Raw genomic sequence first — 22,691 nt, forward strand, 5'->3', positions numbered from 1 at the left:
GGAAGGAAGGAAGGGGAGGAGGAGGAGAAGGAGAAGGAGAAGGAGAAGAAGACGAAGGAGAAGGGGAAGGGGAAGGGGAAGAGGAAGAGGAAGAGGAAGAGGAAGAAGAAGAAGAAGAAGAAGAAGAAGAAGAAGAAGAAGAAGAAGAAGAAGAAGAAGAAGAAGAAGAAGAAAAAGAAAAAGAAGAAGAAGAAGCAGTTCTCTTGAGCAAGAGAGACCAAGTGTTGTACCTGTCGTCTCATCCACAGACCACCAGGAACACACTAATACTTGAACAAGTTTGTTCTAATGCATCACAATTTGGAGAGGCATACCTTGGAGACCTACAGAACACACCTATAAGAAGGTATAATAATGGCCTATGTACTGTAGGAGGTTGTATTGTTGCAGTCAGTCTGAGGTTTTAAAGTTTTAAAGAAGGGAGGCTTTGCTTTGGATTGGAAACTCTCATAAATTAGACACAATCTTTCAAATGGGTGTCTTCAGAAATCTTAATTGTAACTAAGGAAGATGGTTCTACGAAAAAGTCATAACTAGTGAAACATCAGTCATTTTATTAGTCTAATAATAAAATAATGGCATATCTCATATTCCATAACTTAGAGAATGTGCATATTTTGCCAATATCCGGTCATGATTAACCAGTTATGCAGGCTTTGTTGTGATTCATCATAGGCATAAAGTGACTTTGTCAGATGTGAATGTTCTTTGAAATTGCTCATCTTATAGCGAGGCTTAAACATAAGTTTCCTTTTTCTCACATTGTATACTATTATTAAATAATTATGCATTTTCTTGATTTTTCCCTGGAGCATAAATTGCAGAAGTACATGCATTTTTTTTTTTTTGGTTACTACTTTCAACCAAGAATCTAGGCAAATTTCTGATTCTCATGAAAAATATTTCCTGGCAAATGGCCAGTTCTTAAAGTTAGGTCTGATTCTCCCTCCCAGTCCTATGCTCTCAGAAATAAGATTCAGGCTCAAAATATATTTACAAATACCTTGGTTCTATATCTTGGCTGCTCTCTGACTAGAATCATTACACTCTGCCACGTGGCTGGTTACCTGTGCTCAGGTATCGTGCATCTGTCTCCTCACCTCTTCCCGAGCAGATCACCCGCCTAGCTCTATACCAGGATTTTTTCTTCCTCCTGGATGTTCCACCTCCTATTTCCCGCCTAGTCCATAGGCCATCAGGTTTATTATTGACAGGCGCTACATCCATACAGATACAAGATATCCTCTCTACAATCAGTAGCTCAATTAATTCTTTAAACTGTAGATTTCTCAGTCAGGGACAATAGATCCCCTGAGTCTCGCTAATTAAATCTCAAGCCAAAGAACTTTTCAGATGATAAAATTTATTGATTTTTAAATAAGATAATAATAACAACAAGTTTTGCGCCTTACAAAGAAAAGATGATGCTCGCTTTGAGTGTCTCATTTAATGATGAATGAAGAATAATCAGGAAGTGGACTTCAGACATTTTCCACTGTACTGGATTTGAAGAGTGAGATCCAAAGCTCTAAGGAAAAATGATATAAATATTTATACACAGTTTCTATGGAATATAACCTTTCTTCCCCCTAATACAATTGTACAATAATTTTAAGGGATGGGAGCCTTGATTTGTAAGCTCCTGGATTACACATAGATGCTTCCCATCTCAGTAGATAATTCCATCACATCCGTCTGCCATGGAGATCCCTTTGTTTCTGACCGTGGTGAATAATTATAAGAGCTTTTAGCAAAGATAGAAACCTGTGCCCTAAGAGACAGAAGGAGGGGAAATCAATACATTTCTGTATCCTGGGGAAATCTTTTCACTTCTCTGGATTATAATGATCAAATCTATACAATTTTGACAGATCTGGTAACCTCCTGGGATATGTTGTGGGAGCTTGGTGTGAAAACACTGAACAAACTATAAACAAGAAGACCACCTATCAGGAGAAAACTATTGTAATGGTCAAGAGACAAAGCAGAGGAGCATGGGAAACAATGAAGATATTGTCGCCAGAATCTTAGTTCGAAAAGAAACCCAATGACTATGTATTACACTAAATTGTTGTCAGTAGGGTTTATTATATATAATAAATATATTTATTATTATATAAAAATGACCCAGCCTCTTTAGAGTCAAAATAGCTCTCTAAAACCCACTTTGAAATGATGAAAATGGGCAAGAAAATTATGCTTAGAGTCCCTTTACATATAGGAAAGGGAATGCATCCCCCATGCAACCCTACTATAGAATACTACCATGGAAATTATAAACGGCCTGGTTTTGGAAATTATTTCCTTATAAAAGTATGCTTGTATCCATATTGTTTGGAACAATAGTCTGATAAGGTAATAGTACCTTGTTTGATGTTTGCTTTCTCCCACTACTCCTAGACCCAGTGTCTGGAATTTACCAGGTTCTTATTAAATACTCAAAGGCAAACCACAGTTGTAAGATTTTTTTTCAGTGTTCAGGATAAAACTTAGGGCTTTATATCTGTTAGACAAGGACTTGGCCCCGAGGTACATCTCCAATCCAAAAAAGTGTATTTGTAAAATTCTGAATTTCTGTACAAATATGAAATTCTAATCTTGAGATAAAAATATGGGAAGGTAAGCCTGTTTCTTCTATGGAGCAAGTTTGCAGATTTATTTCTAAGTAGGATGAGTCCCAAGTCTCACTAGGTTTCTTTTGTTATATATGAACTAGAAGTAGATATTTTATACCTACTTTGTACGACTGTGTTGAATAGTGAATGATGTAACTCCTAAATGGATCCAAACACAGTATCTGGTATATAATACATTTTAAGGTAAAATAGAATATATTAATAAATTTTCAAAAATTACAATCATGTATTTTTAATACTTTATATTTGCTTATATATAATTTATATATTTTAAGTTCTGTTACCATATCCATCATTTGTTAGTTTTCTTTTTAAATTTAATGTCACAGTTGTCTTTGGAAAACTTGTTGTTAAATATATAGTAAGATGTTTACAAATTATAATCGGTGTATGGGGAGCTCTGGGTGTGATTCAGTTGCTAGCATGTGCAATGTAGTGAATTCAGTTCCAAACACCACAATAAACAAGTTAAATAATGCAGACAAGTAATGAATCTTTAAGCAAAACATAAAGTCAAAGACTTTGGGTACAGCATTAAGCAGGAACATTGCTGGGGCCTAGGCAAGGAGAGAGGCACACATGGAATTAGAAGAAATGTGTCTTTGCCCTTTCATTTTATCCCAGATGCGACCTGGGCTCACATTTTTAACTCCTTAAAAATCTGAGAAGAGACAAACTGAAGGCTTAAAGAAGCTAACTGTGAAAGTTGCAGATTGGATAAATGTTATGAGGGGACTCCTTCTGAAATGGTGCAGGAGACATAGAATGGGTTCTGAAGGAGAAAGAGAGAGAGAGAGAGAGAGAGAGAGAGAGAGAGAGAGAGAGAGAGAGAGAGAGAGAGAGAGAGAAAGGAGGAAGAGGAGGAGGAGGAAGAGGAAGAGGAGGAGGGGAAGGTGCACTACACATCAAGGCACACCATGGGCAAGGGTGCTTCACTGGCAGCACCACCATGGCCAAAGATACATATCTTATTGAGGAGACTACACTTTCTAGTCTTATTATTGCATGAAAAGATGCTAAGCACTCTGAGAAGTGTTTGCCAGTAAAGGGCATCAGAGTGCTAATAGTCATAGTCCTTTAATGCACACAAGTGCATTAGCATAACCAAGGGTTTCCCAGGAAATAGTAACTGTAGATGTATAACAAATTATGGAAGGCAGTTGTTGTCTAGTATTTACTCTCAGAGCCATGATGGTGAATATCTGTAGATGATTTTTTGAAAACATCCCTACTGCTTCCTAAGCACAGGATGCAGAATAAATAATCTGAAACTGCAACATCAAGACCCATTCTTCTGATTCTTAATGTAAGAAAAGAAATTGTCATATCCAGTGCAGTGGAGTAGTGAGACAAAGACCATATATGTTGGTAGAACTGAGTGTTCAGAAATGAAATATTTATAGTCAAACAGTTTCCGATAAGAACTGCTAAGACAATTTCAGTGAGAGAAAGAAATTTTTTCCTCCACATTTCTAGGACAACTGATTGGTGTTCACATAGAAAAATTAAAACTTAATAATGTCCTAAAACTATCAGCAACACTCAGAAGCAAATCACATGGAAAGATGATACTGTGACAGGAAAATGCATACAACTGAAAATGTTATATTAGGTGAATGAAGTCAATCTCAGACAAATACTGTGTGCTTTGTCTCATGTATGGTTTGTAGTTTTATATAGCCACATCAAGTCTATGTGTATGCATATTTAAACATATATGGCATGAAAATGCAAACAAATCATCTAGGAGAACAAAGTGGACTATTGGGAGGTGCAGGAGAAGGGTAAGGAAGAATAGGTTCAATACTTAATATACACATGTGCAAAAGCTTTTAAAACATTTAAAAGTCCAAATCTCATAACACCTAACATTTTTAATCCTCATCGCTAACAAATCAAATAAAAACTCAAACCTCTATGAATTTAGAGGTAAACACATCACTTTTTTAAAATTTAAACATAGTTGTCACTATTATCCCAAGTTAAGCACTAGATCAAGTGTACTTCATCAAAATGACTGCCTTCCGTGCTTTAAAGTTCATGACTAGTAAAGTGAGAAGAGAGCTCATGTACTAAAGAAAATTCAGAAGTTCCACTTTTCATATGGAAATTGTACCCATAGCAAAGAATACTTGGAATTCCATAATAAAAACATAAATAATATGACTAGACAGTGAGAAAGAAATCTGAACAAGCATATAATAAATAACTATTAATTCTATGAAATAATGCCTATCATCAGCCCTTAAGGAAATACAAGACATAATGTCACAGACCACTTCCTACCCATTGCATGGTTTTCATCAAAATTATGGGTAATAACAAGCCTTGGCAAAGGTATCTTGCTAGTGGCATTATAAAACATTGTATCTGATTCAAAAATAGTTTGATGATTCTGAAAATGTTAAGTATGAACTTACCATGTGCTCCCTAGAAAGTCTACTCATAGAATTATACCCAAAGAAAATCAACGGCGTATGTCTAAACACACGTTTGTGTATGAAAATCGTAGCAACATTACTCCCATTGGTCCCAAATGACAACTCAATGTCCATTAATGAATGAAAGAGTAGATACGATTGTCATATTATTCAGCCATAATAAGGTACAAAAATTTAATGTTCCCTACAGCATGGATGAGTCTTTAAAAATTCAACCAAGTGACCAAAAGCCAAAAATGAAAGTCTTTATATATTTTCATTAGGAATTGTCTAGAATAGGTAAGATGTAAAGGCAGAGGTAGGCTAGTAGTTTCCAGGAGCTAGCTGCCAAGAGTTGAAGGCGTTGGTTTCTTTCCTATTAAAGTTATTCTGATTTGACCCAAGAAGAAACCCGTGTCTGACACTGCTAGGCTAACTGAGAAATGGAAACCAGATAGACCAGAGACCTGGGTAAAACCAAACACTACTGGTCAAAAAAAAAATGTCAATGCAATGATTCCCAATGATATTCTGCTATATTCATAGATCAGTACTTTATTCAGTCATCGTCAGAGAGGTTTCCTCCATCAGCAGATGGGAACAGATGAAAAAAACCACAGCCAGGCACTGCTCAGAGAAAAATCCAAAATGGAGGTCTCTATCAAATTCTTCCCCTCAGAGCTCAGCGGATGCGGTGGGAGATTTTAAGTGCCAGAGACAGTGGAGGACACCAAGAGAATATTAGCCACTGAATCAACTAAGCACATAAGTTCACAGAGACTGAAGCAGCCTGAACAAGGCCTACATGGGTCTGCACCAGGTTCCCCGTGTATATATTACGCCTTTAAGCTTTGTATTTTTATGGGACTCCTGACTGTGAGAATGAGTGGGTCTCCAACTCTTGTGTCTGCTCTCAGGACTCTTTTCCTTCTGTTGGGTTTCTGTGTTCAACCTCAATACGATCATTTTTTGGTTCATTTTATTAGATTTTATTTTGTCATATTTGGTTGTCAATCTCTTAGAAGCCTGCTGTTTTCTAAGGAGAGACAAAGAGTGGATCCAGAGGGGAGGGAGGGGAGATGGGAAGGAACCAGAAGGAGTAGAGGGGGAGAAAGCTATAATCAGGATATATTGTATGAGAAATTTTTAATTTTCAATAAGAGGAAAATAATAACTAAGTTATATCAGTGAAATAGCCCTGGAATCTGGTAGTAATAGCCTTTAAGAAACAGGATTTACTATTTCCAGTATATTAAAATCTAGAAGATAATGACATGTTCTTATGCCTGAAAGGTTTTTTATTTGCCCTAGAACTTCAGGGAAAAGAGTTAGACAGTAGGCATGAACAACGGGTGGAAGTGGAAGACCAATATGAAGTTTGGGAAGAGAACAGCCATGTGTGTAGTTTATTCAAAGGAATCCATGTCATGGAATCATCTATGGCCACAACCTGACAACCAAGGAGATGAGGCCTTGGAATCATCCAGAAGGGCTCTTGTACTGTTGGGGCAAACTGTAGAACAGGCTAACTGCCCTGAGTGTCAGAGCCAGTAAATATGCAAATAGCAAAAGGGACACCGACTGGGAAGACAAGCTGTTAGTAAGTTATCAGGTTTTCATCACTTCTCTTTGTCAAAGCATCCTATCCCAGGAAAGCCCTTGGTTCCAGGAAAGCCGGGACGCTTGTTCCTCCAGTTGGTAGCAACCCAAATTGTTGGCTATTCTTTACTAAGACCCACTAGGCTAAGCCTTCTTTAGGTATATTTTTCAATTAGAATATTCGATCTCATACCCCAGTTATGAGATTAGGATGTCCTAAACCCCATGGTTTAGAATATAAATTGAGCTCATAACCTAGGTCTATCATATTAGAGTCTTTACTTCTAACAATGTGTCTTGAAACACTGATTCAAAATATCAAGTGATAGCATTTTATTTTGTAAAGATTTATTTTTATTTATTTTGTCTATGTGAGTACACTGTCAGTAATATTTTTTAATGCTGAATAGAATGCCTTAAATTCTGAGGTGAAATTCATACCCATTACTACAATCGTACTTGAGAAGCATCTAGTTTCTTAGTTTGTTAAACAAGCACTTAGGAGTGGCATAATTAATGCAAGCATTGTATAAAATCTAACAATAGAGACGGGGATTTCTTTTTATTTTATACATCTTTTGTGTGGCAACAGATTAGAAATGAGAAACAAAAAATTTACAATACTTGGTGATTACATGATTTGTAAAAGAAAGGTAAGCTTTCATATGGATACCATCAGAGGTAAATTGCACCTCTGTGTTTTTCTCTGAGAAGATAGATTTACCAATTAAAAAAAGAGATCTATGTACATAGATTAACAAACTGGATACGCAACGAGGACCCTGCATTCTGCTGCCTACAGGAAACACACCTCAGAGACAAAGACAGACATTACCTCAGAGTGAAAGGCTGGAAAACAATTTTCCAAGCAAATGGTCAGAAGAAGCAAGCTGGAGTAGCCATTCTAATATCAAATAAAATCAATTTTCAACTAAAAGTCATCAAAAAAGATAAGGAAGGACACTTCATATTCATCAAAGGAAAAATCCACCAAGATGAACTCTCAATCCTAAATATCTATGCCCCAAATACAAGGGCACCTACATATGTAAAAGAAACCTTACTAAAGCTCAAAACACACATTGCACCTCACACAATAATAGTGGGAGATTTCAACACCCCACTCTCATCAATGGTCAGATCATGGAAACAGAAATTAAACAGAGATGTAGACAGACTAAGAGAAGTCATGAGCCAAATGGACTTAACCGATATTTATAGAACATTCTATCCTAAAGCAAAAGGATATACCTTCTTCTCAGCTCCTCATGGTACTTTTTCCAAAATTGACCATATAATTGGTCAAAAAACGGGCCTCAACAGGTACAGAAAGATAGAAATAATCCCATGCGTGCTATCGGACCACCACGGCCTAAAACTGGTCTTCAATAACAATAAGGGAAGAATGCCCACATATACGTGGAAATTGAACAATGCTCTACTCAATGATAACCTGGTCAAGGAAGAAATAAAGAAAGAAATTAAAAACTTTTTAGAATTTAATGAAAATGAAGGTACAACATACCCAAACTTATGGGACACAATGAAAGCTGTGCTAAGAGGAAAACTCATAGCGCTGAGTGCCTGCAGAAAGAAACAGGAAAGAGCATATGTCAGCAGCTTGACAGCACACCTAAAAGCTCTAGAACAAAAAGAAGCAAATACACCCAGGAGGAGTAGAAGGCAGGAAATAATCAAACTCAGAGCTGAAATCAACCAAGTAGAAACAAAAAGGACCATAGAAAGAATCAACAGAACCAAAAGTTGGTTCTTTGAGAAAATCAACAAGATAGATAAACCCTTAGCCAGACTAACGAGAGGACACAGAGAGTGCGTCCAAATTAACAAAATCAGAAATGAAAAGGGAGACATAACTACAGATTCAGAGGAAATTCAAAAAATCATCAGATCTTACTATAAAAACCTATATTCAACAAAACTTGAAAATCTTCAGGAAATGGACAATTTCCTAGACAGATACCAGGTATCGAAGTTAAATCAGGAACAGATAAACCAGTTAAACAACCCCATAACTCCTAAGGAAATAGAAGCAGTCATTAAAGGTCTCCCAACCAAAAAGAGCCCAGGTCCAGACGGGTTTAGTGCAGAATTCTATCAAACCTTCATAGAAGACCTTATACCAATATTATCCAAACTATTCCACAAAATTGAAACAGATGGAGCCCTACCGAATTCCTTCTATGAAGCCACAATTACTCTTATACCTAAACCACACAAAGACCCAACAAAGAAAGAGAACTTCAGACCAATTTCCCTTATGAATATCGACGCAAAAATACTCAATAAAATTCTGGCAAACCGAATTCAAGAGCACATCAAAACAATCATCCACCATGATCAAGTAGGCTTCATCCCAGGCATGCAGGGATGGTTTAATATAAGGAAAACCATCAACGTGATCCATCATATAAACAAACTGAAAGAACAGAACCACATGATCATTTCATTAGATGCTGAGAAAGCATTTGACAAAATTCAACACCCCTTCATGATAAAAGTCCTGGAAAGAATAGGTATTCAAGGCCCATACCTAAACATAGTAAAAGCCATATACAGCAAACCAGTTGCTAACATTAAACTAAATGGAGAGAAACTTGAAGCAATCCCACTAAAATCAGGGACTAGACAAGGCTGCCCACTCTCTCCCTACTTATTCAGTATAGTTCTTGAAGTTCTAGCCAGAGCAATCAGACAACAAAAGGAGATCAAGGGGATACAGATCGGAAAAGAAGAGGTCAAAATATCACTATTTGCAGACGACATGATAGTATATTTAAGTGATCCCAAAAGTTCCACCAGAGAACTACTAAAGCTGATAAACAACTTCAGCAAATGGCTGGGTATAAAATTAACTCAAATAAATCAGTTGCCTTCCTCTATACAAAACAGAAACAAGCCGAGAAAGAAATTAGGGAAACGAAACCCTTCATAATAGACCCAAATAATATAAAGTACCTCGGTGTGACTTTAACCAAGCAAGTAAAAGATCTGTACAATAAGAACTTCAAGACACTGAGGAAAGAAATTGAAGAAGACCTCAGAAGATGGAAAGATCTCCCATGCTCATGGATTGGCAGGATTAATATAGTAAAAATGGCCATTTTACCAAAAGCAATCTACAGATTCAATGCAATCCCCATCAAAATACCAATCCAAATCTTCAAAGAGTTAGACAGAACAATTTGCAAATTCATCTGGAATAACAAAAAACCCAGGATAGCTAAAGCTATCCTCAACAATAAGAGGACTTCAGGGGGAATCACTATCCCTGAACTCAAGCAGTATTACAGAGCAATAGTGATAAAAACTGCATGGTATTGGTACAGAGACAGACAGATAGACCAATGGAATAGAATTGAAGACCCAGAAATGAACCCACACACCTATGGTCACTTGATTTTTGACAAAGGAGCCAAAACCATCCAATGGAAAAAAGATAGCATTTTCAGCAAATGGTGCTGGTTCAACTGGAGGGCAACATGTAGAAGAATGCAGATCGATCCATGCTTATCACCCTGTACAAAGCTTAAGTCCAAGTGGATCAAGGACCTCCACATCAAACCAGACACACTCAAACTAATAGAAGAAAAACTAGGGAAGCATCTGGAACACATGGGCACTGGAAAAAATTTCCTGAACAAAACACCAATGGCTTATGCTCTAAGATCAAGAATCGACAAATGGGATCTCATAAAACTGCAAAGCTTCTGTAAGGCAAAGGACACTGTGGTTAGGACAAAACGGCAACCAACAGATTGGGAAAAGATCTTTACCAATCCTACAACAGATAGAGGCCTTATATCCAAAATATACAAAGAACTCAAGAAGTTAGACCGCAGGGAAACAAATAACCCTATTAAAAAATGGGGTTCAGAGCTGAACAAAGAATTCACAGCTGAGGAATGCCGAATGGCTGAGAAACACCTAAAGAAATGTTCAACATCTTTAGTCATAAGGGAAATGCAAATCAAAACAACCCTGAGATTTCACCTCACACCAGTGAGAATGGCTAAGATCAAAAACTCAGGTGACAGCAGATGCTGGCGAGGATGTGGAGAAAGAGGAACACTCCTCCATTGTTGGTGGGATTGCAGACTGGTAAAACCATTCTGGAAATCAGTCTGGAGGTTCCTCAGAAAATTGGACATTGAACTGCCTGAGGATCCAGCCATACCTCTCTTGGGCATATACCCAAAAGATGCCTCAACATATAAAAGAGACACGTGCTCCACTATGTTCATCGCAGCCTTATTTATAATAGCCAGAAACTGGAAAGAACCCAGATGCCCTTCAACAGAGGAATGGATACAGAAAATGTGGTACATCTACACAATGGAATATTACTCAGCTATCAAAAACAACAAGTTTATGAAATTCGTAGGCAAATGGTTGGAACTGGAAAATATCATCCTGAGTGAGCTAACCCACTCACAGAAAGACATACATGGTATGCACTCATTGATAAATGGCTATTAGCCCAAATGCTTGAATTACCCTAGATCCCTAGAACAAAGGAAACTCAAGACGGATGATCAAAATGTGAATGCTTCACTCCTTCTTTAAATGAGGAAAAAGAATACCCTTGGCAGGGAAGGGAGAGGCAAAGATTAAAACAGAGACTGAAGGAACACCCATTCAGAGCCTGCCCCACAGGTGGCCCATACATATACAGCCACCCAATTAGACAAGATGGATGAAGCAAAGAAGTGCAGACCGACAGGAGCCGGATGTAGATCGCTCCTGAGAGACACAGCCAGAATACAGCAAATACAGAGGCGAATGCCAGCAGCAAACCACTGAACTGAGAATATGTCCCCCGTTGAAGGAATCAGAGAAAGAACTGGAAGAGCTTGAAGGTGCTCGAGACCCCAAAAGTACAACAATGTCAAGCAACCAGAGCTTCCAGGGACTAAGCCACTACCTAAAGACTATACATGGACTGACCCTGGACTCTGTCCCCATAGGTAGCAATGAATATCCTAGTAAGAGCACCAGTGGAAGGGGAAGCCCTGGGTCCTGCTAAGACTGAACCCCCAGTGAACTAGACTATTCGGGGAGGGTGGCAATGGGGGGAGGTTTGGGAGGGGAACACCCACAAGGAAGGGGAGGGGGGAGGGTGATGTCTGTCCGGAAACCGGGAAAGGGAATAACACTTGAAATGTATATAAGAAATACTCAAGATAATAAAAAATAAAATTTAAAAAAAAAAAAGAGATCTATGTAGACTGAGGTTCAGAAGCTGAAGAAGCAGTAGCCATGGAAAAGCCCGGAAAATACTCTTTAAGAGAATAAAAGTTTTGTCCAACACTTTAGAAGCAGAAACAGTCTTTATACATTCTAGTGTGGTTGGAGCATAGTGAATGAATGGAGTAAAACTGGAATGTGAGATTTGGAGGTAAGGACTTGATGTTTGAGGGGTTATGAGCCTCCTCGTTACCACAGGGATAGACTCAAGCCAAAGCCTCCTGACTTCAAATACCAAGACTTCTTGCTTTGATCTGCTCTTGCCTTGGGCTATTTTTCAAATGTTTTTGAAAGATAATTTTTTCACATCTTCTCTCCTTGTAACACTAGTGTTCAAAACATATGTAGAGAGGCTTCTCTTATGAACATGGAGGTGGGACTCAGAGTCCCGCGTCTCTCCCTCACCCCACAACCTTCAGATGCAGCCAGTGACCTCCTGAGTCTTCGTTTAGGGGTTCATATCTTGAGTTATTCGTATACAGTTTTTCAAAACAGTAAGTGTCAATCAGCTTTTATGGTCAGGCACACATCACTCTCTGAGGGGTTCCAGTTTGGGTGGCATGTCAACTCACATGTTGGCGAAACAGTACACGCAGGAATTAGGATATGTGACATTGTTAGAAGCACATAGCGGGCTGACTCTTATGGAGCATGTGTGCTTCCTCTGTACAGACTTCTTCTGATAATGGCTGCATGAAATGACCTAAAACAAAACCCACAGGTTAAGCTTTCTCTCCTCCAACGATCTCTTAATGGCTTCTAACAAACACTGAGTTTCCTTGTTTTGTTTTGTTTATGGAAAGGAGAACCATGGTCAAAATGTTTCTCCTGTTTAAACCTAAGTTCTCAAAACTATATTTTGATACGTCCAGCAAGCAGGGCCCTCGTGATTACCATTTTGTAATGTGAGTGAGGCAATGTAGCCCAGACTCTTGGCTTCACTAGAAATTGTTAGAAGGGAAGAGAACTATTTGGGGGAAGTAATAAGAAGGTCTGAGCACTTTATATTTGTTGTGGCAGTGATTTATGTCATCAAAGCCATATTCTAACAGTGGCGTCTGGGAAAGAATACAGTATGTGTTCCTTTCCCCACACTGGCCATAGTTTGGGCCTCTGAGAATTAGTTTTCTGGGCTAGAAAGGGGAGGAGTCACAATGGCTAAATCATCTTACTATTTAACGTTTATTTTGTTTTGTTGGCAGCATAGAAGTGGAATAAGCTTTGCTTGGAGCACTGTGAATGCTAGAATAGGATATCTACAGAAGAAAGGGGAGGCAGCAAAGTCAGACACTGTGTAATTCACTGGTCAGGCAGGTGCCCCAACACTGTCCTTCTCTACTAACTGTGTGGACCACAGGACAGCCACATGCAGTGTATACTACACTAGGCAGTTCTCTGCTCTGGAAGCCTCCAATGCCTCCCATTACAGAGCTCTTTTTTTTTTTAATTAACTTGAGTAATTCTTATTTACATTTCCAGTGTTATTCCCTTTCCCGGTTTCTGGGCCAACATCCCCCTAACCCTAATCCTCCCCTTCTTTATAGCTGTTCCCCTCCCCATCCTCCCCCGATTACCGCTCTCCCCCCAGCAATCACATTCACTGGGGGTTCAGTCTTGGCAGGACCCAGGGCTTCCCCTTCCACTGGTGCTCTTACTAGGCTATTCATTGCTACCTATGCAGTTGGAGCTCAGGATCAGTCCATGTATAGTCTTTGGGTAGTGGCTTAGTCCCTGGAAGCTCTTTCTAAGTTTCAACCACTTTGATCATTATTCCTCCTCTAAACTCATGTCCTATTTCTCCTGAAATTGACAAATTTTTATTAAGTATTTTATTTATTTACATTTCAAATGTTATCCCCCTTCCTAGTCCCCCCTCCGCAAGCCCCCTCACCCCATCCTTCCCTTTGCCCCTAAGAGGGTGCTCTTCCACCCACCTACCCACTCCCACCTCACCCTTCTAGGGAGGCATCCAGCCTCCACAGGACCAAGTGCATGGCCACCCACTCAGGCCAGACAAGGCAGTCCTCTGCTACATATGTAGCAGGGACCTCAAACCAGCCCATGTACTTTGCTAATGATGCTAAATTTATCTTAAGCACAATTGTCAATTATAAATTTGAAGTTAACAATTGCATTTTTATAAAACATTAAAGAACAGCAATCATGTTTTTAATAAGAGGTTCAAGTTAAGTAAAATACCAACGCTATCCAAGTTCTCTGAGGGAAATATTGTTTCTATCTCCTTTTTAGTGGCTAAGTCAAGATGGTGTGTTTGAGAGACTCTACCAAGTACTGATGCTTTTGTGGGACATTCACATATGCAAAAGTGACTGCTTAAGTTGAATATGGGCATAAGAAGAATAATTTTTAAAGATTTATTTTTATTCTATGAATGAGTGTTTCTCTTACATGTATATATGCACTGTATTCATGTTTGATGCCCTTGGAGGGCAGAAACACTTGCTGCGTCCTAAAGAACTGGAGTTAAGAATGCTTGTGAGTCACCATATAGGTGCTATACACTGAACCTGGTTCTCTGGAAGAGCAGCCAGTCCTCGGAACCACTGGGCCATCTCTTCAGCCTCTATGGAGACATTTAATTTAAGAGAAGTATAGGGTTGGTTGTTGTTTGTTTTTTCTAGTAAGCTTTTAACACAATGTTTCCTTCCCTGTGGCTTCAGGGAAAGGGAAATGACACGAATGCATTATTCATGTAGGCAATTACCCTCCCATTTAAAAATTATATATAACTTTATATACTCAGTAACACAAATTGAAACAACATGTACCCCAAATACTTTCTATTGAATTTAGAAAAATGGGGGAGGGGGCCTTGTCAAGAAGAAAAGACACTGAGAAGCATGCAGGACTTCACCTTAAAAACACTAGGTTTCACTGACTTACATGGAAAGACATTTCACGTAGGTTTATGTTGTCTAGATCCCATTCTCATGATTAAAGTAGGAGTTGGCTAACATTTTCTCTTCAGAGTGAGTGAGGTGGTAAATATTTCATCATCATAATCATCATCATCATCACCACGATCATCATTATCATCATCATCATCACCACCACCAACCACCACCACCACCATCATCATTGTCATCACCACCACCACTATCATCTTGACCATTTGGCTTCTGGCTAACTAACGAACTATGTAGCAACTTGAAAACGGCCACAGCTACAAAGAGGGCAGTAGGCAGAAGCAAACTTTGGTCCTAAGAAACTCTCTTTTCTTGAACAGATGACCCTACTGTGCCAATGCTTGGAGTAAGTTATTTGTAAGGAGGTCCGTGGAGGTAAGAGAGGAAATGAAATGCTAAATTAGGAAGTTTCTCTGCCCATGGTAGAAAGGTTTTGAGAGTGTGCGATCAACACCAGGGTTGGTTTTGACATCGATACTGAGTCTGAGTCCTAGGAAACCGAAATCATGAGGATGGTACATGGCCAGATGCTGACTGTTACACATGGCTTAAGAATTATAGAAACTCTACGGGCATGGAAAATTGTTCTTGTACAGAGGCAAACTTACCTTGAATGAAGTTTCACCAATAATATCTGTAAGGAAAATTTTAGAATACCCAATAAAACAACACAGTGTTGAAATGTGTAGCCCATTAAATCAGTCATATATTTATATTAACCATGGAAGTTATAGAAAATTACCTCCATTACACAAGGTTCTTCTGAAACCTGTCTGGTCCCTAAGTTGTTTCCTTTCTCTCTTCTTGTTCAAGAACCTCTGGGACTGGACAGATGCCTTAGCGGTTAAGAACATTTGCTGCTTTACTGGCCCTCTGCGTACTATCTCCAGTATCTATACAGCAGTTTACAACTACTTGTAACTCCAATCCCAGGGTATGTGACACCCTCTCCTGGCCATCCTGGACACCAGGCACAGACATACATGCAGGCAAAACACCCATACATATAAAATAATATACCTTTTAAAATACCCTTAATATTTTGTCTGAAAACCCCTTGACCTATTTCTATATTTTATGCTGGCCTTAAGCAGGAAGGACATGACCCCAAGCTTCATTATCAAGGACTCAACAATGCAATGCCCTACTGGGGTCCACGGGTATTGAGCAGATTTGTTTCAGAGAAAGGTCTAGTTTTTCACAGTCATGCTAGTTATTTGTTGACAGACACTGCACACACACACACACACATACATGCAATCCATTGCTGATTATTTCTGTCCTTAATGAAACATTTATATATATTTTCTTCCTGTTGATAAGGAAGATTCTTCTCGTGGAAATTCCATATCAATAGCTACATAAATTATTAACAGTTTTATATTTTACATTCTGCTTCGCAGCCTTGGTTTCTTTCAAGGGACAACCCTTCACCTGTCCTTCTGCTCTAGCATTGATGTAGCAATTAAACAACCTGCTTCTATTGTATCAGGTTCATGCTGAGACATCCAGAGACTTGATATGGAATAGTCTTTTAATAGTAAGCTATTTCCAAAGCTGATGAGACTTTGTTTAGAACACTTTGTGTATGCATATGAGTTGTACATACATGTGCACACACGTGTGTGTGTGTGAGAGAGAGAGAGACAGAGAGAGAGACAGAGAGAGAGAGGACAGAGGGACAGAGAGAGAGGGAGAGAGAGAGAGAGAGAGAGAGAGAGAGAGAGAGAGAGAGTCAAAGAGACAGAATTAGGAAGAAGAGATTGAACAAACACTGATAGTCAACACAGAAGGCCAAATTATGTCTCATATATTGATTGAAGTCTTCACAGACCATTGATTAAAAACCTAAGTTCAAAGTCTTTAGTGGATTTCTTGGAATATTAAAAACAAAACAAAACAAAACAACAACAGCAGCAACAAAAGAACCCTGTCAATCACTTATACTTATTCTGGCTAAGATATTGAGTTCTTTATCTCGGAGGCTGTCCAAACATTCTTACTTCTAAACAGTAGTAATAATTCATCTGTTCCACCACCCTGACACACTCAATGCTCATTCCTGCCCTGGAGATCTTTGACAGATGCTTACATGAGAAATAGTAGCTAGTAGCCAAGAAAGCCAGAAGAAAAACTGCTGACTTTCCCATGAGAAGCAATGCAATGCCTCTCTCTGGATTCCTTCAGCCCAGAGTTTCTTAATAAGAGCCCCACGGTTGTGTTCTGCTACAGAACCAGTGGTGGTGGCCCTGGGATGAGAACCTCAGACCCAATTATGACGTCACTCTGCAAGTGTTCTATTTCCATGCGACACCAAAAGGAGAGTCCTGAACACCAAGGAGACTTCCAAGGGAAACATTTCTTATTAGCAGATGGGAGAGAGACACCCCCTTGTTTTGTTTCCTTTCTTGTCATTTGGTTGCATAGAAGCACATTCTGCTTTTTCCCCACTAAGGAGGAAATGAAGGCATACAAGACTTAACTTAGAATGAGGATTTCTGGGGATTCTTTTTAGCAAGACTTATACATTTGCCACCTATTATCTCTTCGCTCAGTCTGGAAATGCTGATTCAGTGAGTTCAGAACAAAGATCTAATAGAATAGAGGAACCACAGTTTTACACTAGAAGGTTACCATCCATCCCTCCCTCCTTATTCCCTAGAGGCAATTGTTATTGTATTATATCTTACTATATGCATCCTTATGACTCTGGACATATCCATATTTAATATAAGAAATTTAGATAAACAGAGCCCTGGCCATGGAAATTAAAGAGCTTTATGTGCTATTTCTATTAGATGTCTGGATTTGAAGATCACAGACACACACACACACACACACACACACACTCACACACACACCTGCACACACACACTGATTCTACACTGAAGGGTTTAATATTACAGATTCAGTGAGGCTTAGCTTAGATCTTTACCAAAATGACACTGTGAGAAAATGAAGCCTACTTTTTAAGAATGTAAGTTTCTAAAAGCCCAAGATCTATTCTCAGATTATCTAGGAACATGAAGTTACAAGTACTGTGGCCTGTTTGGCCAAAATGAACTGTCTTGAAACAGCAGGTTCTTTCCGTAGAGCAATAAAGAGGAAAAATAGGATTTAGCTGTACCATGCCTAAAAGCTTGGGTAAATTCTGCCTCTTTTCAGAGCCTCAGTTTCCCCCTTGTGAAATAAGCCACCAGTCTTGTGGATTTTGCAAGTCAGTTGGAGATTGTGAGGTACAATGTACAAACCACTTAGGACATATATTCCCTTCAGTCCATATTTGGGGTACCACGGTAAGTTCTGGATTCTCCTCTTGGAGCGGGACTTTGTGGACTGCCAATATGGTGAGAAATCTGGATACTGAGTCTTACAAATAGTAGTGAACCAGGGCTATTTGCTATGAGAAATACAGATTTAGAAAGGCATCAGAAGATCTTCCAGTGCTTTGGAGATTTCAAGTCGAATGCCATGGTCATTTTCTAGTTTGGGGTTAAAGACGGCAGAAGTGATAGCTGGCATCCGCGCTAACAGTCTGTCCATCCATCAGCTCCGAAAACAAGTGCAGAGAACTAGGAAAGAATTCCCTCCAGGCTCCTGCTACCCTGGCTAGTAGCAGCTGCATTCAAATTTAGGGCTACTTCCAGAGCTCTCTAATATGATATTCTAATATCGCGCTCTCTGAATTAGCATAAAGCACAGAGGTCAGGGAACATCTTATTCCTTGGTGCATCTTGCGCTTCTAGCCCTGTGCTGGCACTCTGTGCATCAGTTAGCGTTGCTCAGAAAATCATCTGAACAAATTGTTTCCCTGATTACTCAAGATGCCTAACTCTAAGCAGGCTGAATTATGGGGACCTGAATTCCTTATTTTAGAGACAAAAATCAAAGGTTTAACTACAATCTCTTAGAGGTGCTGATTCACCCTTCTTGTTGAATTGTAAATTAGAGAAAATTCTGTCTTGTGGCTTTATGATTTCTGCCCCTAGACTCCCTCCTCACCTCTCTCTATACAGTCTAACACAACTCAAGCCGGCCTCAAACCTCAAACCCACAACCTCAGCTTCAACCTTTCAGGGGATGCATTCACAGGTATGGTCCATCCCATTTGGCACTTTTAAACATCCATTAATGACAGCCATGAAATGCATTTTTCAAATTGTCCTCCACCTGAAAAGCATTACCCCACCATCTCTGAAATGACAGTGTCTCATGGCATTCTGTAGGTGGCAGGAAGTCAAGGGGCTGCTGTTGTCTGATAAGGACAGCAGCACGTGGGAGCTATACACCAAAAACAGAGGAAAAGTAAGACCAAAAAGAGGAGAGGCAAAGGGTGCTGAGCTGAGGAAGGCTAGCATTAGCGCTGAGGTAGAAGAGACCAAGTAGTATCAGGGAGGTGTCATCCGCACCCTGATCCTGTATTTGCATTCTTTCAAACAAAAGGGTTGAGCTTTAAGACCCAACCACATATCATCCAAATAATTGGAACCCAAAAGCATACCGCCTGGAACCTCAACTCATCGGATTTTTAATCCTCAAAGCATGCCCATTAGAGATTTACAAGACAGAAACTAGATGAAATGAGGTGGCCATCAAATGTGCCTTGTGGTCTTGTGATGTCTTTCCCAGTGCATGGCAACTGACATTTCTTTTCCTGAGACACAATTGCCTTTCATGTGTATTCAGAAGCACTTCACCTCCCCAAGGGCAAACATTTAAGTTACCTAACATTTACTTCATAAAAAGGAAAGTGAAGACAAATGATAATTACTAAGTCTATAGGCATTTTCTGAGTCCCATGTTTCACCATTATGATCCAGGAAGCTTGTCTCTACTTGTCAGAGAATCCAAAAGAAGGGACTATAAATGAAGACTCTCATACCGTCTGATGTAATGTACTAGAGAAAAAACAATACTAGAAAACAAACAACTTTTAATCTACCATATTCAACTCAGAGTCTTTGAAGTTACAATTTTACTTTCTTTTCAAAAGAAAACAAAGATTTTTATTCTAGATTATAATTTGGGGGAGGGGAGTACACTGTGGGAGAAGCTGAATAAAAGGTCAAGGATGCCATATATGCTTTACCCTTCACATATGTTTAAAAATAAAAGCATTAAATAGGTCAAGGAGTCTCCTAGATCCTAATTAACTCTGTCGTCGTTAGCTGTCAAGGGAGGTCCGGACCACAGTTGATTTGTATGAGGACTGGTTTCCAGCCTTTGAGGGATTCAAATCTGCAATGGCTAATCTCCATTGTCAACGTTACTGGATTAAGAATCACATATCCAACATGTATAATGTGTGTCCCTGAGGTCATTTGCAAATTGGCTTAACCTGAGGTGCCAGAACCTGCCATGGGTGTTGACAGCACCATCCCATGGAGAACAATCCTGGACTGAAGAGCCAAGAGAAGAAGGAAAAACACAAGGATTCATAGCTCTGCTTCCTGACCTGACGGGACACAATGTGACTAGGTACCTTATGCTTCTGCCACCATAAGGGACTAGGACCTGTCCAGCTGTGAACCACAGTGAATACTTTCTCCCTTAAGTGATATTTTTTCCCTAACAATGAGAAAAAGCAATGGACACGAACCTGTCAGCTTTAGATTATGTAAATTTATTAATTCTGTACCAGATGTGTAAGACTAAACATTTGTTTCCAAACAAGTTTTCACACAGAATAAAATTGAAATGACTTATTTGGAGGGTTTTTTTCCAACAGCTCTTAATTTGTGCCAGCTGACATGGGGACTCCTTCAAAGCTTTATATGAAAAAATAATTGCCAGATTCAACTCCCACAGCAAAAATGAGGTTCTTGTGATTGCCCTTCTTGGGAAGGTAGAGACCAGAAAAGGGGCCTTGTATTTATATCACATGGAAGATAAGTTTACTAAGTGATTTGATATATGTTGAAGTCCTCAACACTAATGACACGTGCATGATGTGTTTTAAAACAGTTTAAATCCTGTGTTGTCATAAGCAATGAGTTAATCAATGTTTCTATCTACCCAATAAAATACAAATATCCATACACTGACAAAAACTTGTCATGAGCCTGACTGACTGATAGTTTTCAACAAGAGAACTGCTGTCCACAGCAGAGATTAGATGAAAGTCAGCCACCTTCCAGGGACCTCTTGGGAGACTTCATTATACAGAAGGGAGTGGGGTGGATAGTTGACTCCAACTCTGAAATTCTGCAATCAGGGATTTATTGTCAGACTAATTTATCTTTGTCATGAGAAAGCTCCAGGATTTTCTGGATCTAGCTTCTCACTTGAGAAGATAAATGGAAGTAATAGGGCTTACTGCTCTTTTATTTGGCAAGGAAAAGTACACCCTACTGTTCTTGAAGTGCTGACAGTGGTTAAAGGCAGTAATATTGAGTCGAGAAAAGTGAGCTGCTATGCGGCACCCAGACCATTTAAGTCCTGTGTTACATCCTGGCCAGATGTGTCATCTCGATTAAGAAATGACTAGTTCCATGAACAGAGCCCTAAACTCATTTAAAACGACTTAGTGAGTCACTGGGAAAGAATTCCCTCTGAAAGCTGATTACATAAGGTGACCTAAATTAATGTCAGTTTACATTTGGCAGGCATATTAGTGCCACTTAGTGCGTTCACATCTTCTGTGTCAGTTGGCTAACACATAGGCTTGAGGTGGGTAGTGTCGTTTTCTCGTTTTATAGAGACATAGACTGGTCTGAAGAGACGTTAAGTTGCCCAAGACCTGAGAACTACAAAATGATGGCAGGACACCGCTTTAGAGGCAGCTCCTGAGTCCAGTGTTTCATGCAGTGGTTATCTCTTCGTGTGGGTTTGGTGCAATGACGGTTGTTAGCATCAGCTATTTGGTTCTCTCATTTACATTCCTCTTCAACTGGAAGGCTTCTAGGACAGGTTTCAGCATGGCTCTAAGCTTCTAAGTGCATTCCTTAATATAGCCTAGTAAGGGCACCAGTGGAAGGGGAAGCCCTTGGTCCTGCCAAGACTGAACCCCCAGTGAACGGGATTGTTGGGAGGAGGGTGGTAATGGGGGGAGGATGGGGAGGGGAGCACCCATATAGGAGGGAAGGGGGAGGGATTAGGGAGATGTTGGTCTGGAAACCGGGAAAGGGAATAACAATTGTAGTGTAAATAAGAAACACCCAATTTAATAAAGATGGAGAAAAAAATACTAATTGCCACAGTTTGAGCGGTGACACACTCTCTGATATGAAATGTACAGTTCACATACAGCAGTACAATGAGTGTAGCCATGAGAGAGATAGCCAAATACCTATGAATCTACCTGTTTTCTGTAGGAAAAACATCTGGCATTCTCGAGGCACTGGGATCATGATCCGTGTGGATATGTCAATGATCCACTATGCAGACTGGGCGCTCCCTGACTCTTTGGCAATGAATTCCTTATTTCTGAGCAAGGCTGAGGAAAAGTTCAAATATGCATGGAAGGATCAGGAACTAGAAATTTAGGCCGCAGAGGCTGTGTGGTGGTTGAGGGCCAGGTCTGATCCCCAGTGCATATGCAGTGACTCAGAACCATCTTTAAATCAGTCCTGAGGGGATTCCACATCTTCTCCTCACTGCTGGGGCACTGCATGCACATGCTGGAGAGACAGACATTTGTGCAAAATATTTATGCATAAAATAAAAATAAAATTTTCAAATTTTTTGAAAAGCTAAAAGCACTTATGTACAGTCGGGTAATTATCAAGTGCATTGCTGCTTTCAAAAGGAAGGGGAGCGTGTGCACTTGAGACTCTGCCTAGGAGGAAGCGACTTATCCTGAGTCAAACTTTCACAAAATGTTCTTGACAACAAATACAAAATGG

The 22,691-nt window shown here is 39.5% G+C and overlaps 1 protein-coding gene across 1 annotated transcript; it reads right to left on the bottom strand.

The window, feature by feature from the left end:
* Positions 1-1,346: 1,346 nt before the first annotated feature.
* Positions 1,347-17,086, bottom strand: LOC102547035 (serine protease inhibitor Kazal-type 9-like). The gene is made up of 4 exons (NM_001432589.1): positions 16,940-17,086; positions 15,456-15,481; positions 12,493-12,623; positions 1,347-1,528 (listed from the first exon to the last, which is right to left on the bottom strand). The coding sequence occupies exons 1-4, from the start codon at positions 16,995-16,997 to the stop codon at positions 1,468-1,470; spliced, it is 276 nt and encodes a 91-aa protein (NP_001419518.1). The 5' UTR covers positions 16,998-17,086; the 3' UTR covers positions 1,347-1,467.
* Between the last annotated feature and the right edge of the window lie 5,605 nt (positions 17,087-22,691).

This window comes from Rattus norvegicus, chromosome 18, assembly GCF_021556685.1.
Source record: "Rattus norvegicus strain SHRSP/BbbUtx chromosome 18, alternate assembly SHRSP_T2T, whole genome shotgun sequence".
In the NCBI taxonomy this organism is placed as follows: Eukaryota; Metazoa; Chordata; class Mammalia; order Rodentia; family Muridae; genus Rattus; species Rattus norvegicus.

What these genes read in the sequence shown, in the direction of transcription:
- LOC102547035 (NM_001432589.1), bottom strand. Translation starts at nt 16,997, where the DNA reads ATGGGAAAGTCAGCAGTTTTTCTTCTGGCTTTCTTGGCTACTAGCTAC. An exon ending in TTGGTGAAACTTCATTCAAG is followed by an intron (nt 12,624 to 15,455) that starts GTAAGTTTGCCT and finishes GTTTTGTTTTAG; the next exon opens with GTCATTTCATGCAGCCATTA. An exon ending in GTGTACTGTTTCGCCAACAT is followed by an intron (nt 1,529 to 12,492) that starts GTGAGTTGACAT and finishes ATTTTTCCTTAG; the next exon opens with AGCTTTGGATCTCACTCTTC.